General features: G+C 47.9%; 1 protein-coding gene across 2 annotated transcripts in view; it reads right to left on the minus strand.

Annotated features, from left to right (window-relative positions):
* DCTN5-p25 (Dynactin 5, p25 subunit) overlaps positions 1-26037 on the minus strand; it is a 111795-nt gene that overhangs the window by 30126 nt on the left and 55632 nt on the right. The window contains exon 2 of one of the 2 annotated variants that reach the window (XM_068363656.1): positions 4731-4918. The exons of the other annotated variant lie outside the window; for it this stretch is intronic. Coding sequence (XP_068219757.1) covers positions 4731-4918 — 188 coding nt within the window. The remainder of the gene's footprint in view (positions 1-4730; positions 4919-26037) is intronic. 2 annotated transcript variants of the gene reach the window in all.

Below are 26037 nucleotides of genomic sequence, written 5' to 3' on the forward strand. Positions count from 1 at the left end.
AACCACCTCCGAGCGTCGCTTAACGTCAACGTGCGGCTGGCAACCCACACTGGGTCGCATCGATGGAGGAACCACCTCAACTGGCAGACGCGAGTAGGTTACCTCAGCGTCAACAGGGCGCACAACCGACCGGTTGGAAGGTTGTTGGCCAGAAGGTTCTTCTCCGCATTTAAGTCCTCTATCAAGGACGCAAGCTTGGACTGCATGTCTTGCAGCAAAGCCCATTTAGGGTCTACGGGAGCAGGTGTGGCAACAGACGGGGTTAGCGACTGAGGCGGAACCGTTTACCATCCCTGAAAGCCTTGTTATGCGTGACATAATAGTACAGCAAAACTTCAAAGGCTCGACAACAGCTGTGAAGTTGACCTGTAAAAAACTTGGAGCGTCTCCTGGCTAGGCGCCAGGGAGAGTCTACCAGAATTGAGAAGTCTATCTGGGCAGAGGCATGAACTCCCAAGCCGAGAACTTCTCTCGTGTCATATCAGACTCTCGCTCTATAAACCAGTTTAAAAGAAGGGAAAGCAAAGGCTGTATCCCCCAAACTCCTCCTGGTGAAAAACCAGTCGCCTAGCCAACGTAACGCTCTCTAGGAGAGCGAGAGACCACTAGCTTAAAAACAACGGCTTCGAAGTAGCTAGGCCTAGTGTAAGCTCTGACGTTTAGGCGAACGAGGAGCAGCAGTTACAAAAAGATCCGGACGAAGATCCTTAAAAAAAATCATCATGATTTAATTAAAGTCCATAGGAGGCTAAGCAGCTTTAGGCTCCTCTCCATCTGACAGAGTCCTCAAGGGAATATCAGTAGGAGGGAGAACAGCAACTTCCTCATCTACAGGAACCTTGTCCGATAAAAGCTGAGTCTCTCACTGGTGCATTAGTAGCGGACCAGAACGCAACGTCATGTAACTGCTTGACAGTCTGTGAACTGTCAACAACTGAACTGTCAACCACAACAGGTGCGTGAGGACGCACAGCGTCCACTCGAGACTGCTTTGACTGCCTAGACTGAGCAGTCAAAACAACTCTAGAATGCGGAGGTTGACGCACAGCGTCAAAACAAGTCAACTCCGATTGTTAGTGAACGTCTTGAACGTCAACAGGAGCATCAGCCAGTGGCCTAACGTCCAAATGCGGCTGAAAAACCACACAAGACCGCATCGAGTGTGGTTCTAAACAACCTGACTGACGTGACTTAGCTACGCCAACGTCAACAGTAAGCACAAAGGAACATTAGGTTGGCTGAAAGCCAGGATATCAATGAGATAAACGGCTAGACTCAACGGACTAATCGGCAGAATAGTCTTCCATAAGGGAGGCAAGCATATACTGCATGTTTTGCCATACAACCCCTTAAGGATCAACGGAAATGGCTGTGGTAATAGACGAGGGTAACGTCTGTGACCGCAACACTTTTCCTACAAAAAAAGACTCTCGGAGTCTGTGTTACGCTTTTGTTAGGCGGCGAGCAGTTATCCGATGACTGCATAGGGTCAGAGCTGTCCTAATGGCTGTAACCAGGACGCTGGACCTGTCCTGAAAGGACTGACTTTCGCTTAAGGGCTTCGAAACCTTGTGACAGGTTTCTTATGCGAAAAGCCTACGGATGGCGAGGAGAAACAACGTCTCTCTCATCTTATGGTAGGGGAGATCTTGGTAAGATACACCCGATACCATAGAGGGAAAACGTCTGTTCGTTGGTCAAGGCCTCTCGAACCCATAAGTCGTTTGACATTACTTCACCCCTGGGCTTGGGAGCTTGTAAGAGGTCCCGGACTAGGTGAACGACAGGCACGAACAGACGAACCCTCGGACGCAACACTGTAACACTTTGCGCCTCGGACGCAACACTGTAACACTTTGCGCATATCACTTTATTACTTCGATTTTCTGTTTTGCACTTATTTCTACCTGAAACACGCAATTCTACCCTTCATTAAAAGGTAGTAATTGCGAAATTAGTCGTATAATGCAAGCTCATAATACCAGCAAAAAACAGAAAACATATTTAAGATAAAAAGAAAAATCAGTGGCTGGGAAAGAGACTAAACACTAGTTCATATAACTACGTTTTCAATCTCTCACCGCACATAGCCTGGGGACGAGAATAAAAACCTAAAAACGTTTTATCCTTCCTCCCCGTACAGCGACTAGGGACATGAGTAACACGAGAACAACGTTACCCGCTTGAACGGAACGTTTTCTCTCCTCTCTCTCCCTCCGTCTCTATCTCTCTCTCTCTTTCTCTCTTGATTTCGCACCTAAGAGAAGAGCCCAATTATATATCGTCAAAAAAAAACATGTTATTTGACTAAAGGAAAAAACTGAAAGGTTTTTCAAATAAAAAGTTCCTTTAAATTAGAATTTAAAACATTTAAGCTAAGAAAGAATGAACAAAACGTCAGAATCGATTTACTCTTACTGCAAAGTGAAACCGTGATACACTCTCTCTCTATCGTAACGATAGAGCGCATGTTGAACGTCCTGAACGTCAACAACTGCGTAGCATAAAAAACTAAACGTTAGTTCATCTTTGAAAACAGTACGAAGACTATCAAAGAAATTCTTTCATAAAATATTACATTTAAAAAGTTTTAAATCCTTAGCTCTTTAAAAGCTAAAGACGATATAAAGGGCTCAACGTTGATTAACTTCGGTTTCCAAGTTAGGACCGCCTACTCTCAGGAAAGGTCTATATAAACAAAGCATTAAAATTTATTTTTATATGTTTATAAAAAATGGAAAGTTAATCGAAGAGGCCTAATAAAGGCGGAAAGATATAAAATATATAGAGGAAAATCTATAACGTGATAAGATAATTACTAAAAGCCTAAACACACTTCCGTCTAAGGGAAGGGTCGGCCATTTAAAAGTGAAAGAAAGTCCATACTCTCTTTGTCACCATAATTAAATCTATCCAAAACGAGTTCAAGTTTTAAGATGAAGATAAAACACCTGCATAGCGAAAGCTCAAAACTAGAATAGTGTACTTCACCAAATAGTTGTGAAAACAAATCCAGTTAGCAACAGCGAATTAGTAGGTCTTGCCGGTAGCCCGACAGAGAAAATTGAGTTCTTTGTTTACAGTGAGTACTGGGTATCTGAACGACAGATGGCGCTGTTGAGTACACCCCCTACCTGTGTAGCGATCGCTGGCGAATTTTTCCGTAGAGTTTTTCTGTCGAGCAACAGAGTTGCAACTATTATAATCACCGGCTAAGTTAAATATTGAAAAAGACTCTTTAGCTATGGTAAGCAGCTCTTCTAGGAGAGGAACACTCCAAAATCAAACCATTGTTCTCTATTATTGGGTAATGCCATAGCCTCTGTAGCATGGTATTCCACAGTCTTGGGTAGGACTTCTCTTGCTTGAGGGTGCACTCAGGCACACTGCTCTATCTTGTCTCTCTTCCTATTTTGTTAAGGTTTTATAGTTTATATAGGAGATATTTATTTTAATGTTGTTACTGTTCTTAAAATATCTAATTTTTCCTTGTTTCCTTTTCTCACTGGGATATTTTCCCTGTTGGAGCCCCTGGGCGTAGAGCATCTTGCTTTTCCAACTGGGGTTGTAAATAATAATAATAATTATAATAATAATAATAATAATAATAATAATAAAAATAATAATAATAATAATAAAAATAATAATAATCTGGTTACGTTTGTCCACCAAAGCAGATTGAATGTAGGAAGAACGAGAAGACGCCGAGGTTGGAATGGTCAGACACACACGAGACTCTTTCGGTACAAGATCTACAGGGTCTCGAGGGGAAGGATCAAGATCAACCCTGAGAGGCAGCTATGCGCTCCCGCTTTGTCCCTAACCAAAGAACCTCAAGCAGCTGTTCCTTACATGGGGAACCTATCATCTCCAAGCGGAGAGAGACCATCCAACGACCATAATGAGCACTGCTTCTCTAGAGGAAGTAACGGAGACTTCAGGACTGCAAGGTTGTCCGGGGGTTAAAGGGGTGCCACTCATACTCGATTGCTAACCAGGGGAGACCGATCGAGCAGAGTCAGTGTGGAGGGCATGAGCCAACTGAGTCAAACGGAGAGGTTTCTTCACCTTCAAGGATGAACTAGAAGGGGAAGAGTCCCTCTTTACCTTCTTCATTGCCTCACCTACCGCTGCCACTGGGAGGGCGACCACTCTCTACACTCATCACAGGATAAGTCTGCACACAGGAGTGACCACTGCACGCAGGACAAAGGCCTTAATGATTAGTCTCCCTGACATGGAGGTGCCGCAATAGCGCCCTTTGATGCCAGGACAAACCTGCAAGATCAATCCCCACGGGCACACACACTGAAAAAGGAGGAGGGAAAGTTTTAAAATTTTTAGACCAGTTGCTTTATTCATAATATTGAGTAAGGGTTTTGCGGGCAAGAACGACAGACCGTCTGTTCTCTACCAAGCCAAAAAAAAAAGGTGACGTTCCGTTAATAGTGCAGGTGTGAGCAGGGTGGCAGATACCGCCCTCCCTCTCAGCTAACTAACGGTGGGTAGTTACACCTCGCCACGTGCAGCTATCGCCGAAATATATCTCTACTGTAAAGAGTAAAACTGTTTGTATATATTTCAGTGCCGGAACAAACAGTGATTACAGTAACATGCATTAAATGAAAGTCTAAAACATTTGCTTAAGAAATTAATCATAAATACCCGGAGCCAAGCAAAATACTCAACGTTATAGTGTACTTACATGGGCAATTTTGTAATATTCTTACCCTTTACTGAATTTCTTGAATGGAGGTCTTATAACAGCCTTTGACGAGATGACGCAGTGACGACCAACTCTGACATTTGCAAGATCTCCTCTGATAATAACACCACTCGATACTATAACTTTTCCACTTAAAACTATATTCTGAGAGCCACATAACACACTTTCACGGCTTACACGATTTCCAGTAGCCTGATTGGGATAAAAATAGCATTTAGTTCAAACATGACAAATTCGGATATAATTTGTATTTTTCCTAACTATACAAACCTTAGCTATTTAATATGGGTTATTACTTTCGCGTAGCTGAAATGACGAGCCATTAGAATTTTAACGAGGGTTTACTAACCCCATCGCTAGTTAGCGGGGGGGTAGGGAGGGGTAGCTTGCTAACCCCCCTCCCCCCCTCACACACTTGTGTGATGAGCTCACTTTGCTTAGAGGTAGGACTTCAAGGGGGACAGGGCTGGTGGGCAAGTTTGATTAAATAGCTAAGGTTTGTATAGTTAGGAAAAATACAAATTATCTACGAATTTGTCATATGTTCCGTAACTGAAATACAAACCACGCTATTTAATATGGGTGACTCAACCCTTAGGAAGGGTGGAAAAGTCCCAGCCATTTTGGCTTTGCCCGGGGACTCATTATCTGAGTGTCAGTATTCAACAATAAAGAGTCCCTGCACTTCGCTCGCACCTTGCTACGCAAGGGTTACGGCCTACATAAGCTGTGTGTGAAGGATTATGTGTAACTCGTCCTAGGAAGTTGACCTGAAGCTCTTTAGATGGAAAACTTTAGGCTAGGACTTACCCAATACCACCTCGTCAGGGTATGGGGACGTGACAGTATTAACTTAATACTAGGAACACAAGGAAGCATGGTTTACCTGCAGTGGTTTGAGGTTAGTTATGCAGAGAACCCAGGATGCTGCTTTCTCCAAGGAAGGAGAGGATGAAGAAAAGAATAAGGACCAGACAAATCTTTTCATTCATGCAGACTAAGACTGGGTATCAATGCCCTCAACCCTCTGCTACCTGTCCATTAAGGAGCCTGAGGTTAGACCAGCTGTTGTGCAGCCAACACAGGGCCGATAGAGAACGTATCGAGCCTCCTGTGTGTCACGTCTTCCAGGTAGTGGGCTGAGAAGGTCGTCTGACGCTTCCACACCTCTGCTTGTGGAACCTGCGTCACTGAGAAGTTCTTCTTGAAGGTCAGGGACGTAGCTACAACCCTGACATCATGCGCTCTAAGGCGACATGACGGAGGAGGGTCAGGATTCAGGGACAGATGGATCACCCTACGAATCCATGCCGAGATGGTATTCTTGGTAACCCTCCTCTTTGTTCTCCCAGTGCTCACAAACAAAGCTTGCACTTGGGAACGAATGCAGCCATTCTTTGAGATATAACCTCAGACTCCTTACTGGACACAGTAGGAGATGGTCTGGGTCATCTGTCACAGAACAAAGACTCGAAATCCAGAAAGAGTCGAATCGAGGATCCAGCACTCCCGGATTCTGTGTCTTAGCCACAAACTCAAGAGACGAATCTGAACGTTACCTCCCCTCATCCCCTTGCATGGGCGATGTCATATGAGAGACCATGAAGTTCACTGACTCGCTTGGCCGAGGCCAAAGCTAGTAGGAACACCACCTTCCAAGTTAGGTGGCGATTTGAAGCCTGGCGAAATGGATCGTGGGGAGGCCCCCTAAGAGGCCTGAGAATTCGAACCATGTTCCCTGGAGGAGGTCTCACTTCCGACTGAGGGCAGGTAAGATCGTATCTTCGTATGAGGAGGGAAAGTACCAGCGAGGAAGAAAAGTCCGCTCTTTTGGGCCTGAAGGCTAGACTTAAGGCTGAGCGATAGCCTTTCATTGCCGAGACTGAAAGGCGCATTCTTCCCGCAAATAAACGAAGAACTCTGCTCTTGCTGGAATAGTGGTATCGAGTGGAGAGATACCCCTCCACGATTCCAACCACAGAAAACTCGCCACTTTGCCTGGTAGGCCCCTGCAGATGACCTGCGCAGGTGTCCAGACATCCCGTTCGCAACTTGATGCGACAATCCTCTCTTAGTGAGGAGATGCTGGATAGTCTCCAGGCGTGAAGTCGAAGCGAAGCTACGGCTTTGTGAAAGATGTTGGCATGTGGTTGCTTGAGTAGCTTGTGTCGCTGAGGGAGTTCTCCTGGAAGTTCTGTTAGGAGTTGCGGAAGGTCCGGAAACCATTCCGCGTGATGCCATAGCGTAGCTATGAAGGGTCATCGAGCGATTGACCGATATTCTGGTCTTGTTGAGCACGCTCCTCATCAGACAGAACGGGGGAAAAGCGCACACGTCGGTGCTGTCCCACCGTTGTTGGAAGGCATCTTGCCAGAGTGCTTTGGGATCTGGGACTGGGGGCAATACAGCGGGAGCTTGAAGTTCAGCGGTGTAGCGAACCGATCCACGGTCGGGTAACCCCACAAAGTCAAGACTTTGTTGGCCACTGGATGATCCAAGGACCACTCGGTACTCATTATCTGAGATGCTCTGCTCTGACTGTCGGCGAGCACATTCCCTTTGTCTGGAATGAAGCGAGCCGATAGAGGCATCGAGTGGACTTCGGTCTATCTCAGTATCTCTACTGAGAGATGGGATAGCTGCTTTGAAAAGGTACCTCCTTGCTTGTTGATGTAAGCCACTACTGTGGTGTTGTCGCTCATCACACCACAGAGTGATCCGCTAGGTCTTTGTTGGCACTGTTGAAGGGCCATGAAGAACGACCTTCATCTCTAGCAGATTTATATGGAGGCACTTTTCTGATTCTGACCACAGGCCAGAGGCCATGTGGTACAGAACGTGGTCCCCCCCCCCTTTCTTTTGAGGTGTCCGAAAACAGCCTCCATACTGGGGGAAGGAACGAGAAGATCCATTCTTTTCCGAAGGTTCTCGCCTGTCACCCACCACTGGGGGTTCATCCGTTCCGAAGGATCCATAGGGATCATGATGTCCAGGGAATCGCAGCCTTGATTCCACTCGGACCTGAGTCGCCCCTGGAGAGACCTCATCCTGAGGCGACCGTTGAGGGCTAGACGAGCCAAGGGTGAAAGGTGACCGAGGAGACGTAACCACGATTGGGTTGGAAGCTCTTCTTGTCTGAGGAAAGGGCTTGCGACTCTTCTCAGCCTTGCTATCCTGTCGTCTGATGGAAAGGCTTTATGGAGATTGGTGTCTATAATCATGACTAGGTGAACCAGTCATTGATTGGGCAGCAGAGCGGACCTCTCGAGACTTACCATGATCCTTAGATCCAGGCAAAGTCGTAGAAGTTTGTCTCGGTGTCAAAGAGGGAATGACTCAGCGTCTGCTAGGATCAGGCAGTCATCCAGATAACGGAGGAGACGGAAGCCGATCCTGAGTGCCCATGATGAAATTAGGGTGAACAGTCCGGTGAAACCCTTTGGTGCTGTGGAGAGACCGAAACACGGCACCTTGAACTGGTACTCCTTGTTGTCTATGCTGAATCCTAAGTACTTCCTTGAAGACGGATGGACTGGGATCTGGAAGTACACGGCCTTCAGGTCCAGTAAACACAAGAAGTCTTGCGATTTACTGCCAGACTGACTGTGTCTGCGGTCTCCATGCTGACCGAAGTATTCTTTAATCTGGACCTCTGCCCACAGAGTTAGCCCCCTTGCTGATCCCATGGCAAGGGTGCTAAATGACACCGGATTCGTCCTCAGGGGAGGTAGAGATGTTGTGAACAGGACGCGATATCCCTGACTGCTTACGGAAATCGTCCAGGAAACGGCCCTGAGTTGCTGCAACCTGTCTGCGCAACCTTGTAGGTATCCCGCCACTGGCGGACATGCAGGGGAACTGCCAATCCTAGAGTTTGCGGCCTCGGTTGCCCCTTCTAGGATTCTTCCCTCCCCTGGGGAACTTTTTGCCTTTTTTGTCCTTGACCGGAAAGGGCTTAGATCCCACTGTCTTAGCTGCCATTGCTTTGGTAGGACGTGGCTGCTGAGGTGCTGGTTTCTAGGGCTTGAATGTCAAAGCTCTATATAGGAGGGAGTCTCGGTGACTTCCTACACCTCTCAGCCGCCTGCTTCACGTCCTTAGGCTCAAACAGGTTCGTTCCCATAACGAAGAATGTCAGCCTGAAGATTTGGTGCTAGAGGACTCCCGGTATTTCTTTGGAGTCCTCGACTCCCTCCCGGGAGGGATGCAGGACTCCAACAATAACGGAGGCAGGCTCTTCTCTACCTTTATTCGAGAAAACTTATCGCGCGAGGTGGGGTTTCCCTCAATGGTGTGATTGGGGAACGTCTCACCTCCCGTGACTCTCCTGAGGGCGGGAAAACTTCGTCCAAAGGTGAAGGAGAAAAGTCTGAGGGGGGAGAGTACCTGCCTCGAAGACTTACGAGGAGATAGCTACGTCCTCGGAGAAGTTACCTCGTCCGAACTCCTCGTTTCCTCTTCGGGGGAGTGGTTGCAGCCAAGGATTTGTGGCTCCATTCAGAGAGAACAGCTTGAAAGCCTGTGCTACCGCTCTGATTAGAGTCCCAAACCAGGCTTCCGGCCGACGGTTGCGCTGTCAGACACTCCTCTGGAGGGGAAGTCGCCTGTAAAAAGATAAGGACGGCATGTCTCTGGACCTTTCTGGAACCTTCCTCCCTCCGGCAAGCACACTGTTCTGTGCTTGGGGGGGGGAGAGAAAAGTGGCAATGGCGACCTTACAGCGCATTGTCCGGCAGCCTCGCGCGGGGGAGGGTATTGGCGAATGCACTAGGGAGAGCGCTGGCGCTCGCGCTATGGGAAATACCCGGGGGCGCGCGCGAGAGGCTGTTGAAATGCTCGCTCGCGTTGCACACGGGTGCGCGGGCGAGACTTCATAAGGTGCGCAGGAATCAGATTGACGAGCAGGATCGGAATGAAGAGCCCGTGCGGACCAGAATGTTGACAAGCGCGCGCGCGTACGAGTTTGTTGACGTGCGCAAGCGAGCGTACGAGTTTGTTGGCGTGCGCAACCGCGCGTACGAGTTTGTTGGCGTGCGCAAGCACGCGGAAGAGATCGTTGGCGCTTGCACGAGTAAGACGATCGTCGGTGCTTGCGCGCGCAAGAAGATCGTCGGCGCTCGCGCGCGTAAGAAGATCGTCGGCGCTTGCGCCCATAAGAACATCGTCGGCGCTTGCGCGCGTTAGAAGGTCGGCGAGTGCGCACGGGAAACCATCAGTGCCCGCGCGCGGACGATCATCAGCGCTTACGCGCGTATGAAGATCGTCAGCGCTTGCGCGCAAAAGATAATCGTCGGCCAAGAAGATGGTCGGTGCTTGCGCGCATAAGAAGATCATCGGCGCTAGCGAGCACGCGCTTGTGCGCTAGGTTGAAGGATCAGCTGACAGGGCGATCAGGAACTGGGATGTGTCCTAAAAAGGGAGGGCATCCCCTGAAGAGGACCAAGGCAGGTCTGCTTCAGAGTCCAGAGCCGACGATCAACACTGTTAGTACTGCTTGATACTCCGAGGAGTGGTCTCTATGAGAGACCTCTCCCGCGAACAGGAGAGGTGCCCTTCGTAGAAGAAACTTGGAGACACTGCAGGCTGAACCACTAGTGAGGGCCTGTGCGCTATCTCAGGAACTCCAACGATGTGCGCAAATGCGCAGGTAACGTTGGAGAGCAGTGCCTGGAACAGGGTGTCTCTGGATAGCAGTCTCAGGAACAGCAGGACCAGCAGGCGAGCGCTTGCGCGCAGGAGAACGTTGGCGCGCAGGGGATACCTGGCGCTTAAGGGACTTTCTCACAATGTGAGAAAGCCCCCTTTGCCCCGAAGGGATCGGTGTTCGTTGGATAACGGGGGGCGTGGCCGCCCACAGCGCCTCAGCAGCCAGGAACGGAAACGGCAGGTCAGCAGGTCTAGGAGAACGAGACCCCGAAGGATCAGAGTGACTAAGGGCATGAGAGACCAAAGGCCTAACGTAAGCTGTGTTGCGAGACCCCGAAGGGTCAGCGCAACGAGAAACCGAAGTTTCCCTGTCACTAAACACCGAAGTGTTGGAGTGACTAAAGTTACGAGAGCCCAAGGGTTCTGCGTAACTAATGTTACGAGACCCCAAAGGGTCAGCGTAACGGGAAACCGAAGTTTCCTTGTCACTAAACACCGAAGTCTTAGTGACTAAAGTTACGAGAGCCAAAGGGATCAACGTAACTAAAGTTACGAGACCCCGAAGGGTCAGCGTAACGAGAAACCGAAGTTTCCCTGTCACTAAACACTGAAGTGTTAGTGACTGAACCGCAAGCTGGTCTAATCAGGAACAATACTCCGAAGAGGAGTCTCTATGAGTGGCCTCTCTCACAAACGAGAGAGGTGAACACTTCGTAGAAGAGACTTGAAGACACTGGTGATGGTGCCCCTAAGGGCCGTAGGGTCAGCAAGCTAACCTATAAGGAGCAATCCTCCGAAGAGGAGCCCATATGAGGGGCCTCCCTCGCGAACGAGAGAGGTCTAGACTGATCCTGCAGCTGCTCAGCCCCTTGAGCATAGCTACAGAAGAGACCGCTCAGCCCCAAGAGCATAGTCACAGGAAGTTCCATGGACTGGCCTTGCAACCGCTCAGCCCCTTGAGCATGGTTACAAGAGCGGTAGCGCAGCACCAAGAGCAACCGCCAAAGGACCAGGAAAATTAACGTATGAGAAGTTGTCCCTCTGCAGGGGGAAGATCTCACACCTGGGAAGGGATCCTACCTCGAAAGGGAAGTTACCTACCCCTGGAGGCGAACCTCCTTATTGTTCTAAGATGAACTGAAGAGCAGACAGTTGTCACGGGAGAACTTCTAAGAGAGGGGATAATGCCCATGACGATGTCCAAGAGAGACGGCAGCGACAGCAGACTCCCCAGGCATAAACAGGACAGCTCTGCTTTGTTGGCACGCTTCAGTCAAACGAAGAAAAACTGCATAGTTAACTGGGAAAATAAAGTTAAATAATTATTTAACAGAAATTCCCACGGGAGGAACTCCGAAGAGTAACCCCGAGGGAATACCAAAACATAAGAATCAAAAATTAAGTACAGTATGCGCCCTCCTCCCCCACTGACATTTACGGGAGAAGGGAGAGGGCGGAGAACTTTAACAAAAAACAGAATTATAACAATTATAATTATGTAACTGATTTTTGAATGTTCACAAATAGTAAGAACCACTGACCCCCGAAGGGAAGTGTTCCCCAGAAGCTGAAAAGTTAAAAATACAACTAGATTTCATTAAAAATAATTGAGGCAAATAAAACGGAAAGCAACTCAGCCCGCAACTGGAAAGAAGTTTCCTTAATAGTACGTAGTAGTAGTAAAAGGTGAACGACCTCGAGTAGAGAGAGAGAACGTAGTCAAACTAAACTCCCACATTACCTTTGCTGAGAAACCAAGTTCCCCGTAGGAAAGGAGGAACAGCGAAGATAAAAGATGAATGAAGAAAGTCCAGCGATGACGATTCCCCACGGCGGACGAATTAACGGAAAGACGAAGGAAACGACCGAAGGACCAAGAGGGAGAGGACGCGCCCCATGACGAGAAACCGTGGTGGCCTAGCACTACCGGTGTCGTTGTCGTACACTACCACACAGCACAAACACTGAAAAGAAAACTTGCTACATTTCTATACACAAAAATATACACATAAACATAAAGAATGTTTATACAGTATATATATATTACAATTATAAGAAAAAGTAAGTAAAAAGACAAAAAGCATTAATGGCTGTCAAAAAGCGAGGGTGAAAGCAGACACTCTGCTCACCACCCGAGCCAAAAGTAAAGTGAGCTCATCACACAGGTGTGTGAGGGGGGGGAGCAAGCTACCCCTCCCTACCCCCGCTAACTAGCAATGGGGGTAGTAAACCCATGTTAAAATTCTAATGGCTCGTCATTTCAGCTACGCGAAAGTAATAACCCATATTAAATAGCGTGGTTTGTATTTCAGTTACGGAACAATTAATTCTATTAATGAATTTCAGTACAAAAAAAATTGTTTCATCCATATAAACCACTAACTGAAAAACTGCCCTACAGTCCAATATCGAATTTATATTGCCTTGTTACTAATGATAGTTAATAGTGTAAGATGGTTAGTGTAACCACCTATGAGGAAAACTCTCCTTTACTGTACTTGTTATTTAGACCTAAATTTTTGCATCTATTAATAAAAGGGAAGTGAAAAAAAAAACTCTCCCAAGAAGTTTGCTAGTGAATAAAACAATACTTAATCTTGCTTACCCACTTGGATGACACAAGCGCACATTGAAAGGTGGTTAGCAATAAAAAAATTCAATTGACCACAAAAAAATTGTCAATAATATAACTTCCCTTTTCATTTTCAAGGTTTTTTCTCAAAAGCTGTTAAACACCAAGTCATCTGCTTGCTTGACTTCTTGGGAGGGAATTTCAAGTTCTCTAAGAATACATGAAGCAATGTTATGAAATGTTAAACACTAATTATAAAATCCCATTCCTACATAAAAAAAATGCCCCAATTAACTTGATTTATATCCACTCAAGATGCTGGAAAAGCATCCATATGTACAGATTTACATATCATGTGGTACATTTGTTTGAAATGAAATAGCAGCACGATCTCGGACCACACTAGTAAGTTGCAACTGTTGCAACCACAATGATTAAACTAAGATCCTCTCAATCCCGCCAGCAACTTATCCATGACCAGTCTTTCCCCGTTATAGTGTAATTGCCTCTTTTCATATACAGGGGTAGTGACACAATTGTCCCAGTATTAGGATCACATATTCATCCCCCGAAACAAGGGATCTTATGGTGGTAGACAAACAATTTTCAGCCAGAGGCACACTTTAATTGATGTAAATTTCCAAAGCGGTTGTCTGTGTATGCAGATCATGGTCTATTATGTTGCTGGGTTATCCTTACCTTGAAGTTTTCTTATGTCTACCTTTACCGAAGAGACTCTGTCGTGATGTTAGCGCTTACAGTATAGATTTCGCATCTGCAATCCAATAAGATGGTATTTGAAGAAGGACTTTTGTATTTCATATACAGTATATTTTTTTTTACTTTTTTCAATGTATGACTTGCTGAATAACCTGTTCCTGGTGGCTTTGTATAACTGTAAGTGTTCAATACGTGATCAGGATGCCAGATAACAACTAATAAATCAATCAATCAACCAATATGTAAATGCTTTCTTTTTTTTGCCAAATCTTTCATTCTTAGTCTAGTTATTGCTGGTCAATATTGAAGATCTATATTTTTTCATCATTGTATCATTATTTTTTTTCTTTTCCAAAATATATATATTTTTTAAATTATCTTTTTTCAATACACTTCCTCCCAACGGGTATTTCACATTCAAGCCTTTATAATTGCATACTGTCAAATTTATTCCCTCTCCTTATGTTCGTAATGTTCAATTAACATGAAATAAAGCAACATCCTGCCTAGTAAAATTTCTGCTGCTCTTTATTCAGGACTCCGTGCATACCAGTATAATTGAGACAGTATATCTCTAGAATTTTAGGAAATTCTATGGGTTTAGCTGGGTCCCTTTGCTCAGTATAAAATCAAGGGGTGGTGCCCAGTGCCCATTTCTTCTTAACTGTTTACCTTTCACTCAGATCTCTGAGTATTCCGTGTATGGTTTTTTTTTTTTTTTTTTCTTAACATTGGAGTGTAGTCGGCATTCGGACAATAGGTGTCAATCTGCGTGCTACGTCTGGCCGCAGTCCGCAAACCACTGAATAACTTTTGGTGCCCACACCCAGAATACACCTAACCTTTAGATATGGCATCGTCATCGATCTAGGGCCGGAAGGCTAAGAAGAGCCTTAGTCGCGATGTGGAGGGCCTTATCTCGATTGTTAGTGATCTTGCGACTCGGGTGAGGTCCCTTACACTCCAGGTGGTGGCGCTACAGAGTGTTGAGCCGTTGCCAACATACCACGTTGCCACTGGGGTTACAACCACAGTGTCCCCCAGAGCTCCTTCTACGTCCCCCGCTTGGCCAAATATCAACGATCTGACAATTTCTATTACTGGAGAGGGGCCAGTGATTGTAGGTTTCCAGCTCCCTCCAGGGTTCTCATTGGTACTCCCACCTATACCAGGCTTCTAGGAGTCTCCTGTTTGGAGTAGACCTCTTGACTCCTCGCCCGTTATGTCAACCAACCCTTTTAATCCACCAGACTTCAAGCGGCCTAGGGGAACAGATCTTGGTTGATCAAGCTATGTCCTGCAGACCAGAAAAGGTTCCAGCAGCTACAGCTGGGGCAGTCCTTGCCAATACAGGGGCAATTCCAAAGCACAAGCCATACCTGAAATATCGACTTCGTCACAGGAGTCGACCAGTGAAAGTTCTGGGAGCGAAACTTCTGGTGACACTTCCAGCTCCTGTTTCAGTGTTAGTGTCTCAATTCACAATGTTCAGTCCCTTCAGTTAGACTGCCGGCTGTCTGACCTGTTCAAGGCCCTTGATTCCAGGAAGAGCCCCAAGCCTGGGATCTTCCAGCCAGAAACTGGCCAAAGTTTTGCCCAATACCTGAGGGATTTTGAGGCTTACTGTGCTAGTAAGTATACCGCAGGAAGCTCCGGTTGGTGGACTGCTGAGTTGGGAGGGTTCCTGAAGAGGGAGATTAACGATGCTTTCTCGGCTTCATGCCCCGATATGAAGGAACGGCTCCTCGACTGGTGCCGAGAATCCCGAGAGAGACATAATGCAGGGAGGAAAGCCCGTTTCAGCAGTGCCACCTATGGGGAGGGCAAACAGTTGAAGATTTGTACAAGTCGGCATACCCTTGGCGTAGCTTGGACCAGTGAGAGCTGAGGCAAAAGCTCCTAAAAAAAATTTCCAAGCAAAGCTGCGAGTTGGCTGGAGCAGTCTGTGACCACTATCAAAGTCTCCAGTGGCCTTCAGGCCACTTGACAGGGTGACCTATACCTGTTGAGTGTTCTTGACAAAGCATCCCGTCAGCAAAGCCAGAAAACAAAGGACTTGGCCATAAGCCGTGTGGGACAGTCAAACCGGTGTAGATACCTCTATGTGACAGGACCTCCTCCAATAACCTTGTTCTGGGCACTCTCAAGGAACAAACTGACCACCTGACTAAAATCAATGATTGTAGAAGACTGTCGTCCAATCTCCACAAACAACCATAAAAATACAGAAGTTCCAAGAGAAGAAAAGGGTATTAGGTTACGGGAATGAAAACACTTTCACCTCACATTTCCCATGGCGAGGGCGAACGTCCTGTGAAGTGTCAACAGGTACGCTCAAAGGGACGTCTGCTCAGGCGCTAACGCCACTCGTTTCCTTTCACCGATAGACATTCCTTCTCCCAGGGGTTGGGGAGCTTGGAAGAGGTCTATGGCTAGGAGAACAACAGGTCCGAGCAGACGCACCCTCCACTGCACTAATTAAATTCACTGCACTTTTAGCACTGACACTAGCACTCTTTAATTCTTTAACATCGGACATTAACTTGGTTCTGTCCGCTGCGAGCGACTCAACTCTCACGCCCAGGGCTTGAATGGCCACCATCATGTCCTATAGAGTTGGTTCATCAGTAGTAACAGTAGTGGGATCTGGAACTACCACTACAGGGGAAGGATTAGGTTCGTTGACACGGGAAGGGGAATAATCTCTCGAAGAACGAGATAAACTCTTACTCCTTCTAAACCTATCCCTCTCCAGCTTACGAGTGTAGCGGTCATAATCTAACCACTCACTCTCAGACAAAATAACACATTCATCGCAACGATCAACCAACTCACAAACTTTACCTCTACATTTTATACAAATGGAGTGGGGATCAACAGAGGCTTTAGCAAGCCGGGTCTTACAACCTCTCACACACCTTCTAAAAGTTGAAGAAGAGTCAGACACTTTGAATATTTTAAAGAGAGATCAAACGAGCAAGGGTCAAAATAACAAAATTCAATAGTGGTTCAAGAAAATCCAAAGGCAAATCCAAACGAGCGAAAGCCAAAACCAAATTGTACATCACCAAGATAACTGCAATTATACAGGTTACAGCGAGTGAAAAATCCAACGATGTCGGCGGTGCGGCAGCAGGGAAGATCTGGGGAATGACTGGAATGGTTCCAGGTACCTGGGTAGAGGGCGCACTGGTGGTACACCTGGCTACCCAATCGGCGATTGCCGCGAGTTTTGAAATTTCTGCCGTGACGTCAGGGACGTAAGCTATACATATAACTACCGGGTGAGTCAGATGTTTAAAAAGAAAATGCAAAAGTCATTAATGGCCGCCAATATTCGGCGAGGATGAGGAGCGGCAATGTCCGTTCACCATCAGAGCCGAAAGCAAAGTGAGCTCAATCACAAGCTACCCTCCCCTACTCCCGCTAACTAGCGGTATGGGTAGTTAACCATCGTTAAAATTTAATGGCTCATCATTTCAGCTACGCCAAAAGTAATACCCCTATTAAATAACGTGGTTTGTATTCCAGTTACGGAACAAATAAGTAATAGAAGATACAAACATAAGTAATGAATAAACTGAGGTAAATGACATATCTATCTAGTTATTTTAAGTTTTTAGTATTACTTTTAATATACTTTGTTAATTTGTTGTGCTCTAGCCCATCTCCTTTATCTAACAAAAATCCTTTCCTTGTTTTTACAAATTAACGGCGCCTTGCACCAAACAGGGATCAGGTTGTAGGTTTAGAAAAACAATCACATTTTGAAGTGTACAGTACTTGAATCCTGCCTTATTATGCAAAACAGCTCAGATATTAATCAGTTTTAGAAATGGTTGTGTATCCTTTAAAAGAGACAGGAACTCTAACCTTGAATGAACATACATCGTGATTGTCATCAATAAACGTTGGTACCATAGGCAACATGGCTGTAGATATTCTCATCTCTTCACTGCCCTTGGAAAAGTTTGTAGCAGCGTCCAGTATTACATGAAGGTCAGAGGTAAATATTGTCCCTTTTGATAAGGTATTTATGATGGGGCAAGGAAGTCTTCCAGTAGACATTTTATCAGGGGTTGCTTGGTGAAGGGTGCATTGGCGTTTGACGGGTAGTGTAAAGATTTCAAGCTTGTGATCAGACTACAAAAGTTTTTTTTTTTTTTGCAAAATCTATGTCACAAACTTAACGGGCTTGTTATACCTGACTGATGTGGCTTTCAAGAATTAAAAGGAGTAATCATAGTTTGCTTTACTATGAGTGACCAAAGCCTGCCTGGAAGAGGCTACATAATCTATCCTGGAACTCTTTTGAACACAGCTCCTGTGTAGCTACTAGTGTGTGTGATCAGACTTATCCATGACCGACATTTTCCCGTTATACTGTAGCGTAACTGCCTCTTTTCATAGTGACACAATTGTCCCAGTATTAGGGTCACATATTCGTCCCCAGAAACAAGGGATCCTACATCGATAGACAAACAAGTTTTAGCCGGAGGCACACTTTAATTGATGTCAATTTCAAAACCGGCTGTCTGTGTATGCAGATCGTGGTCTATAATGTTGCGGGGTTCTCCTTAGCTTGTTTTCTTATGTCTACCTTTACTGAAGAGGCTCTGTCGTGATGTTAACCTTACAGTATAGATATCACGTCTGGAATCCGATCGGATGGTAATTTGAAGAAGGACTTTTGTATTTCATATTTGTTTTTATGTGCGGCTTGCTGAATAACCTGTTTCTGGTGGCTTTGTGAAAATGTAAGTGTGTCTTATATGTTAATAATTTTTTTTTCTTTTTTTTTTTTTTTTGGCAAATCTTTCATTTTCAGTCTAGTTCAAGTTCATTCCATGTTGACGATCAGTATTTTCTCATCATTGTAATATATATTTTTTTTTTCTTTTCGGAATATAAAATTGATTTCAATAAACTTTTTTCAATACACTTCCTCCCAGAGGGTGTTTCACATTCCAGCTTGTATAATTGCATACTGTAAAATTTATTCCCTCTCCTAATATTCATAACGTTCAATTAACTTGAAATAAAGAAACATCCTACCTATTTATTCAGGACTCCGTGCATACCGGTATAAGTGAGACGATATAACTCTAGAATAATATTGGGAAATTCCAAGGGTCCAGCTGAGTCCCCTTGCCCAGTACGATATAAAATCAAGGGGTGGTGCCTAGTGCCCAGATCATCTTGACTGTTTACCTTTTGTCCAGATCTCTGGGTATTCCATCATATTTATGGTGTAGTGAAAAGTTGGAGTGTGGTTGGCATTCGGACACTAGGCAGTCTGCGTGCTATGTCTGATCGCAGCCCGCAAACCACTACATCACCAAGCCAAAGTAAAAATTGACAAGTCAACATGTTTGTGTCAGCAGGAGTAGCCGGCTACCCCTCCTACCCCCAACCCACGATCTAGCAGTAAGGTAGTTACACCTCGCTAAAAGTCTTATAGTTAGTCTTCCAGCTTTGCCAAAAGTATAATCCCTATAAATAGCGAGGATTTGTATTTAGTGTCAGACAAACTATTGCAAAGAAATTATATGAATCATATATAATTATGATACTTCAATTTTCGGCCACTTATTTGAATTATATATTTTTTGAACTGGTTGTCTTGTGTTTATTTTGCATTTCGGAACATTATCATTGCTACAAATCACTTGTTTTTGGCATTTCCCCCACCAAAATAAAAAACCCCTGGTTTCCCACTGAGGTCCCCCATTATCGTAGGATATATATATATATATATATATATATATATATATATATATATATATATATATATATATATATATATATATATATATATATATATATATATATCAAACTATTCATTTGCGACGGGAACGAGTGTCATTTTCGAAGAGAGCGTAATTTTTCCTATAAAAATGACAAATTCGAAGATAATTTGTATTTTTCCTAACCATACAAACCTTAGCTATTTACAAAGGGTTATTACTTTTAGCGTAGCTGAAATGGCGAGCCATTAGAATTTAACGAGGGTGTATTACCCCCGCGCTAGTTAGCGGGGGGTAGGGGAGTGGTAGCTAGCTACCCCTCCTCCCCCTCACACACACGTGAATACTCACTTTCACTTAGAGGTAGGACTTGTCTTGGGGGACAGGGCTGGCGGGCAAATATGTGTAAATAGCTAAGGTTTGTATGGTTAGGAAAAATACAAATTATCTTCGAATTTGTCATTTGTTCCGTAACCGAAATACAAACCACGCTATTTACAAAGGGTGACTTATCCCTTAGGAAGGGTGGAAAGTCCCCAGCCATACTGGCTTTGGCTTTACCCGGGGACTAAGAATCCGAGTGAGTCGCACTCGAGAAAAGGAGTCCCTGCACCTCACAAGTTCCTTGCTCCGCAAGGAACCATGTGGCCTACGTAAGCTTGTGTGTGAAGGAAGAAGTGTGACCCGTCTTAGGCAGTTGACCTGGAGTTCCAGAAGGAACTCTGGGTTAGGACGTTCCCAATACCACCTCGTCAGGGTATGGGGGACGCGACAGTATTGACTCAATACTCGGAACACAAGGAAGCATGGTTTACCTGCAGAGGTTCGAGGTCAGCTATGCAGAGACCAGGATGCTGCTTCCCCGTAGAGGGGATGATGAAGAAAGAAGTAAGGGCCAGACATACTTCTTTCGTTCATGCAGACTAAAACCTGATAACAATGCCCTCAACCTTCTGCTACCTGTCCAAAAAGGAGCCTGAGGTTAGACCAGCTGTTGTGTAGCCACCACAGAGCGATAGAAAACGTATCGAGACTCCTGTGGGTCACGCCCTGCAGGAAGCGGGCTGCGAAGGTCATCAGACGCTTCCAGACTCCAGCTTGTAGCACCTGCGTCACAGAGTAGTATTACTCGAAGGCGAGGACGTTGCGATGTATCCAACATCGTGCTGTAGGGCGACGTGACGGGGGAGGGTCTGAAGACAGGTCGAGATGAATGTACTCGAGTCCGGGCTGAAGAGGTATACTGGTGACTCTTCCCCCATGTCCTCCTTGTGTTCCCAAATCGGCTGCAACTGAGGCCAAACTGCAGCTGTTCCCAGCGCTAACCTCTCGATTCCTTACTGGCAAGAAAGAGAAGGTCTTGGGACATCACACACAGAATGGAGACTCGAAATCTTGAATGAATCGGACCGAAGGGTCGGGACCCTCAGATTCTGAGTCTAGCCAACAACTCGGGAGCGAGCCTGAATGTTGCCTTCCCCTCTTCCTTAGAAAGGGGGGAGTAGTAAGAGACCAAGAAGATTGTTTACACACTGGCCGTGGCCAGAGTGAGCAGAAGACCCAAGGCGGAATACAATCCGAGGCCTGTCGTAAAAGGGTCTTGAGAAGATCTCTTAAAGGACTAAAAGTCCGAGCCATGCTCCAAGTTGGAGGTCTTCCTCCGACTAGGGCAGGGACGATCGTAGCTTCGCATGAGCGAGGATAGATCCAGCGGGCAGGAAAAAGTTATTCCTTTAAGCCTGAAGGTCAGGGAAAGGCTGAGCGACAAGCTTCATTGCCGAGAGCGGAAAGGAGTTTCCTCCCGCCGAAAGGCAGTAAGACCGTTATTGCTGGAGAAGAGGCCTCACGGGAAGAGGTATATCTCCCACGGCACCCACCACCTTAGACTCTTCACTTTGCCTGGGAGACCCCTGTGGATGACTATCGCAGATGACGCGACCTCCGTACCGCGACTGTAGCGGGTTGTCTCTTCTAGAGGAGGAAGCGTAGTGTCTCCAGGCATGAAGCCGAAGCGACGCCCCGGTTCGGGAGAGATGTCGCAGTGTGGTTGCTTGAGTAGTCTGCGCCGTGGGAGAGGATAGATCCAGCGGGCAGGAAAAAGTTATTCCTTTAAGCCTGAAGGTCAGGGAAAGGCTGAGCGACAAGCTTCATTGCCGAGAGCGGAAAGGAGTTTCCTCCCGCCGAAAGGCAGTAAGACCGTTATTGCTGGAGAAGAGGCCTCACGGGAAGAGGTATATCTCCCACGGCACCCACCACCTTAGACTCTTCACTTTGCCTGGGAGACCCCTGTGGATGACTATCGCAGATGACGCGACCTCCGTACCGCGACTGTAGCGGGTTGTCTCTTCTAGAGGAGGAAGCGTAGTGTCTCCAGGCATGAAGCCGAAGCGACGCCCCGGTTCGGGAGAGATGTCGCAGTGTGGTTGCTTGAGTAGTCTGCGCCGTGGGAGAAGCTCTCCCGGGAGTTCCGTCAGGGGAAGCAGAGGGTCCAGAAACCGTTCTGCGCATAGTCCCAGTGGAGCTCTCCCATTGAAAGGTTGACAGACAACCTGGTTTTGTTGAGACCCATTGTCCGCAGACAAAAAGGAGGGAAGACGCAGGCGTCGAATTTGTCCCACCATCACCGGAATGCATCTTGCCAGAGTCTCGGGGTCTGAGACTGGGGGGAAGACTAGTGGAAGCTTGAGGTTCCAAGGTGTCGCGATCAGGTCCCCCAGACCAGCACTTGCTGGTTACCCAAGGTCAAAGACCCCTAGGTACACTCTCTCTATGAGGCTCTGCTCGGATAGTCTGAGAGAAACATTCCCCTGCCTGGAATGAGAGAGCCGATGGTGGAATTGAGAGAATCTCAATCATATCGGTATCTCTACTGCAAGATGTGAAGGTGTGAAAATGCGTCCCCTGCTGGTTAGAATGAAGTCGACGCGCAACGGGGCGACTTGGCAGGAGCTGTAGGATCTGAAGAGGGGCCAGACTAAGGCCCTTAAGCCTGCCTGAATGATGGAGAGGTATCCTTCAGGTCTTGACCATAGGCCTGGACCGGAACATGCCCCCCCCCCCCCCCCCCCTTTCCTTTGACGAGTCCGAGAACCGCATCAAGAATGTGGGGAAAGGACGAGAATATCCACTACCATCAAGAGGCTCCATAGGTCAACACCCATTGCAGGTTTAATAGTTCCGCTGGTCCCATAGGGCCAGGGAGTCCGGTTAAACATTGCCTGAAGCCACCGGAACTTGGATCGCCCCACATGGAACTTATCCTGAGGCGACCGTTCGGACTATAGACGGGTCAATGAGGAAAGAAGAACTAGGAAACGTTCCAAGGTAGGGCTGAAAGCTCTGCTTGACTGAGAACAGGTACTGCGACCCTCCTCAGTCTTGCCACAGTCAACCGAAAGGAAGGCTCGGAGGATGCGGTAACAGAATCTGGCATCCTCAGGTGGTCACCCATCCAAGTACCGACGTTGCTTAACCTCGCTGGACGGACGAGAAGCGGGGTTTCCAATGTGGTAAGGCGGTTGACTCAATATCATGGCCAGATACTCCAGATGTTGAGGCAGAGGAAGAGAAGGCTCCAAGCAAAATACCATGAGCCCACACTCATGGTCAGCATCCGGAAGCTTGTCCCGGCGCTGAAGAAGGTCGAAACCCGAGCCTACCGGAGTTGACCAGCCCTCCAAACAGCAGAGGAGGCGGAAGCCTGCACCTGAGCGGCCAAGAGGAAGGCAGGGAGAGTTCTCTGGGGAAACAAACCTGCTATGCCACAGCGGGATAGCCACACTGCATCATAAGCAGGAATACTTGCAGTCTAGGCTGAATTCGACGAGCACCCTGGAAGATGGATGGAATGGAAACTGAAAGTACCCGTCCTTCCGATCCAGGGTTAAAGGAGTCCTGTCGCCTCGTTACCAGTCTGATCGATTCTGCTGGTCTACGCTGGCCGAAGTTTGTTTGACAAACTTGATCAGGGCTGAGAGGTCGACTATGGACATCCCCTCTCAGATCCTTCCTTACAAGAAAGGATCGACTGAGGGGGCCGGGGGTGAAGCCGTCGATGATCCTAAGGAAGACCTTCGCCTAAGGTATGGATCATTCTGCCCAACCGGGCAACTCTGCTGACGCTATGGCATAGAGGTTCAGAGACACTGAATTCGCTGACAGAGACGGCAGGCGCGATATCCTTGGCTACTCACAGAGATTGTGCGGGAATGGGCATCGGGAAGCTGTCATTCGGATGAGTAACCTTAAGCATCCTCCCAGCGAAAAAACCTGCAATCCTAGAGTTCGTGAACTCCTTTTAGGACTATGCCCCCCCGGGGGAGTCTCCCGTGCCATCTGTTCCTGACAGGAGGAAGCTGCAATTGGACACCTTGTCCCAGTTGTCGTAGCCGATAACTTAGGCCGACGTGGTTGAAAGAAAAGGGCGCTGGAGCCCTGCAGAGTCTGGAAGAAAGCGCCTTGGAGGAGTGAAACCCGAAGTCGATTTACTCCGCACAGCAGCTGTCTAAGTCTCTGTCCTTGGGCACAAACAAAACTCTTCTCAAGGATGGAAGGGTGTCTGAGGTCGTCGACCTCCACAGATGAGACACCCGAAGGAAGCCTTCAGTCAGCGCATCCAGATGGTACAACATCGAGCTTGTCCGCAAGTAGATACTTAACGACGAAAGGCCAAGGTGTCTGAGCTCGAGAGGAGGAAAGTACCCTTGATCTTCCTGTAGCTTCCTTGAACCAAACCTCGGGCCGTAACCGAGGAGGGAAAGAACCTGGTAAGCTCCCAGAGGAAGAGGTAAGCAGTCACCCCTTGTCCGATGGAGAAATCTTGAACGGAAAGCCCCCCCGCCAAAAATCCTTCCAGGGCGGGAGAAGGAGGGAGTACTCGTGCAGGAGAGGGGAACCTCGAGACCGACCTCTTGGGAACCAACTTCGCCCTGGGGGAAGTCACCACGAAGTCCACTCCTCTCTTTCTCTTCAGCGTAGGAGAGACAGCCGCTGGTTTGTTACCCTGGCCAGCGAGTGCTGGTTTCATAACCCTCATTAACGCCCGTGCCAGCGGACCAAACCATGTCTGCTGCTCCAAGGACACAGAGTCCGAAATCCTCGCTAAGGTGAAAGGGATCGGGCGATCCTTTGGAGTGGACCCGACGGTACCTGCCTGAAAAGAAGGTGGGGAGGAATGCTGTACTGACCTGTCTTCGTCCTGCACTACCAACCTGTGCTTGGATGGAGGTGATCCCGAGTGCCGTCTAGGAGCACGCGTCCCTGCTGCTACCACCGACTGTGGAATTCGCCGCGAACTATGGTCGCGCGAGGGCGAACGGTCGCGCAAAGGCGAACGGTCGCGCAAAGGCGAACGGTCGCGCAAAGGCGAATGGTCGCGCGGGCGCGCAGGCGAGCGGTCGAGCGGGCGCGCAGGCGAGTGGGCGTGAGGGTGGGCAGGTAAATGAACACGTGTCCGAGGCGACGAACGCAAGCGATGGCGTGACGGCGAGGGATCGTGCTGCCGCGTAGGTGAAGAAGATCGCTGGCGATAATGACCGCGTGATGGTAAGCGATGGCGAGCAGCATGTGTAGGTGAATGATCGCGTGATAGGGTGCGATGGTGATCAGCATCCGCAAGAGGGCGAGCGTTCAGGGTTGTGCGATGAGGAGCAGCATGCGTAAGCGGGCAATCGTGCAGGGTTGTGCGATGGCGAGCAGCATGCGCAGGTGAATGATCGCGTGAAAGGGTGCGATGGTGATCAGCATCCGCAGGAGGGCGATCGTTCAGGGTTGTGCGATGAGGAGCAGCATGCGTAAGCGGGCAATCGTGCAGGGTTGCGCGATGGCGAGCAGCATGCGCAGGTGAATGATCGCGTGAAAGGGTGCGATGGTGATCAGCATCCGCAGGAGGGCGATCGTTCAGGGTTGTGCGATGAGGAGCAGCATGCGTAAGCGGGCGATCGTGCAGGGTTGTGCGATGGCGAGCAGCATGCGCAGGTGAAAGATCGCGTGAAAGGGTGCGATGGTGATCAGCATCCGCAGGAGGGCGATCGTTCAGGGTTGTGCGATGAGGAGCAGCATGCGTAAGCGGGCAATCGTGCAGGGTTGTGCGATGGCGAGCAGCATGCGCAGGTGAATGATCGCGTGAAAGGGTGCGATGGTGATCAGCATCCGCAGGAGGGCGATCGTTCAGGGTTGTGCGATGAGGAGCAGCATGCGTAAGCGGGCGATCGTGCAGGGTTGTGCGATGGCGAGCAGCATGCGCTGTTGAGGGTCGCGCGATGGCGATCAGCATGCGCAGTTGAGGGTCGCGCGATGGCGATCAGCATCCGCAGTTGAGGGTCGCGCGATGGCGATCAGCATCCGCAGTTGAGGGTCGCGCGATGGCGATCAGCATCCGCAGTTGAGGGTCGCGCGATGGCGATCAGCATCCGCAGTTGAGGGTCGCGCGATGGCGATCAGCATCCGCAGTTGAGGGTCGCGCGATGGCGATCAGCATCCGCAGTTGAGGGTCGCGCGATGGCGATCAGCATGCGCAGGTGAGCTAGTAGCTGGCGAACCATGTTCCTTCAGAAGTGTTGGAGAACGTTGGCGTGCTAGCTGTAACACACGTGGGCGATCCGGAGATCGCTGGCGAGCTGATGATC

Source organism: Palaemon carinicauda, chromosome 40, assembly GCF_036898095.1.
Source record: "Palaemon carinicauda isolate YSFRI2023 chromosome 40, ASM3689809v2, whole genome shotgun sequence".
NCBI classification, from domain to species: Eukaryota; Metazoa; Arthropoda; class Malacostraca; order Decapoda; family Palaemonidae; genus Palaemon; species Palaemon carinicauda.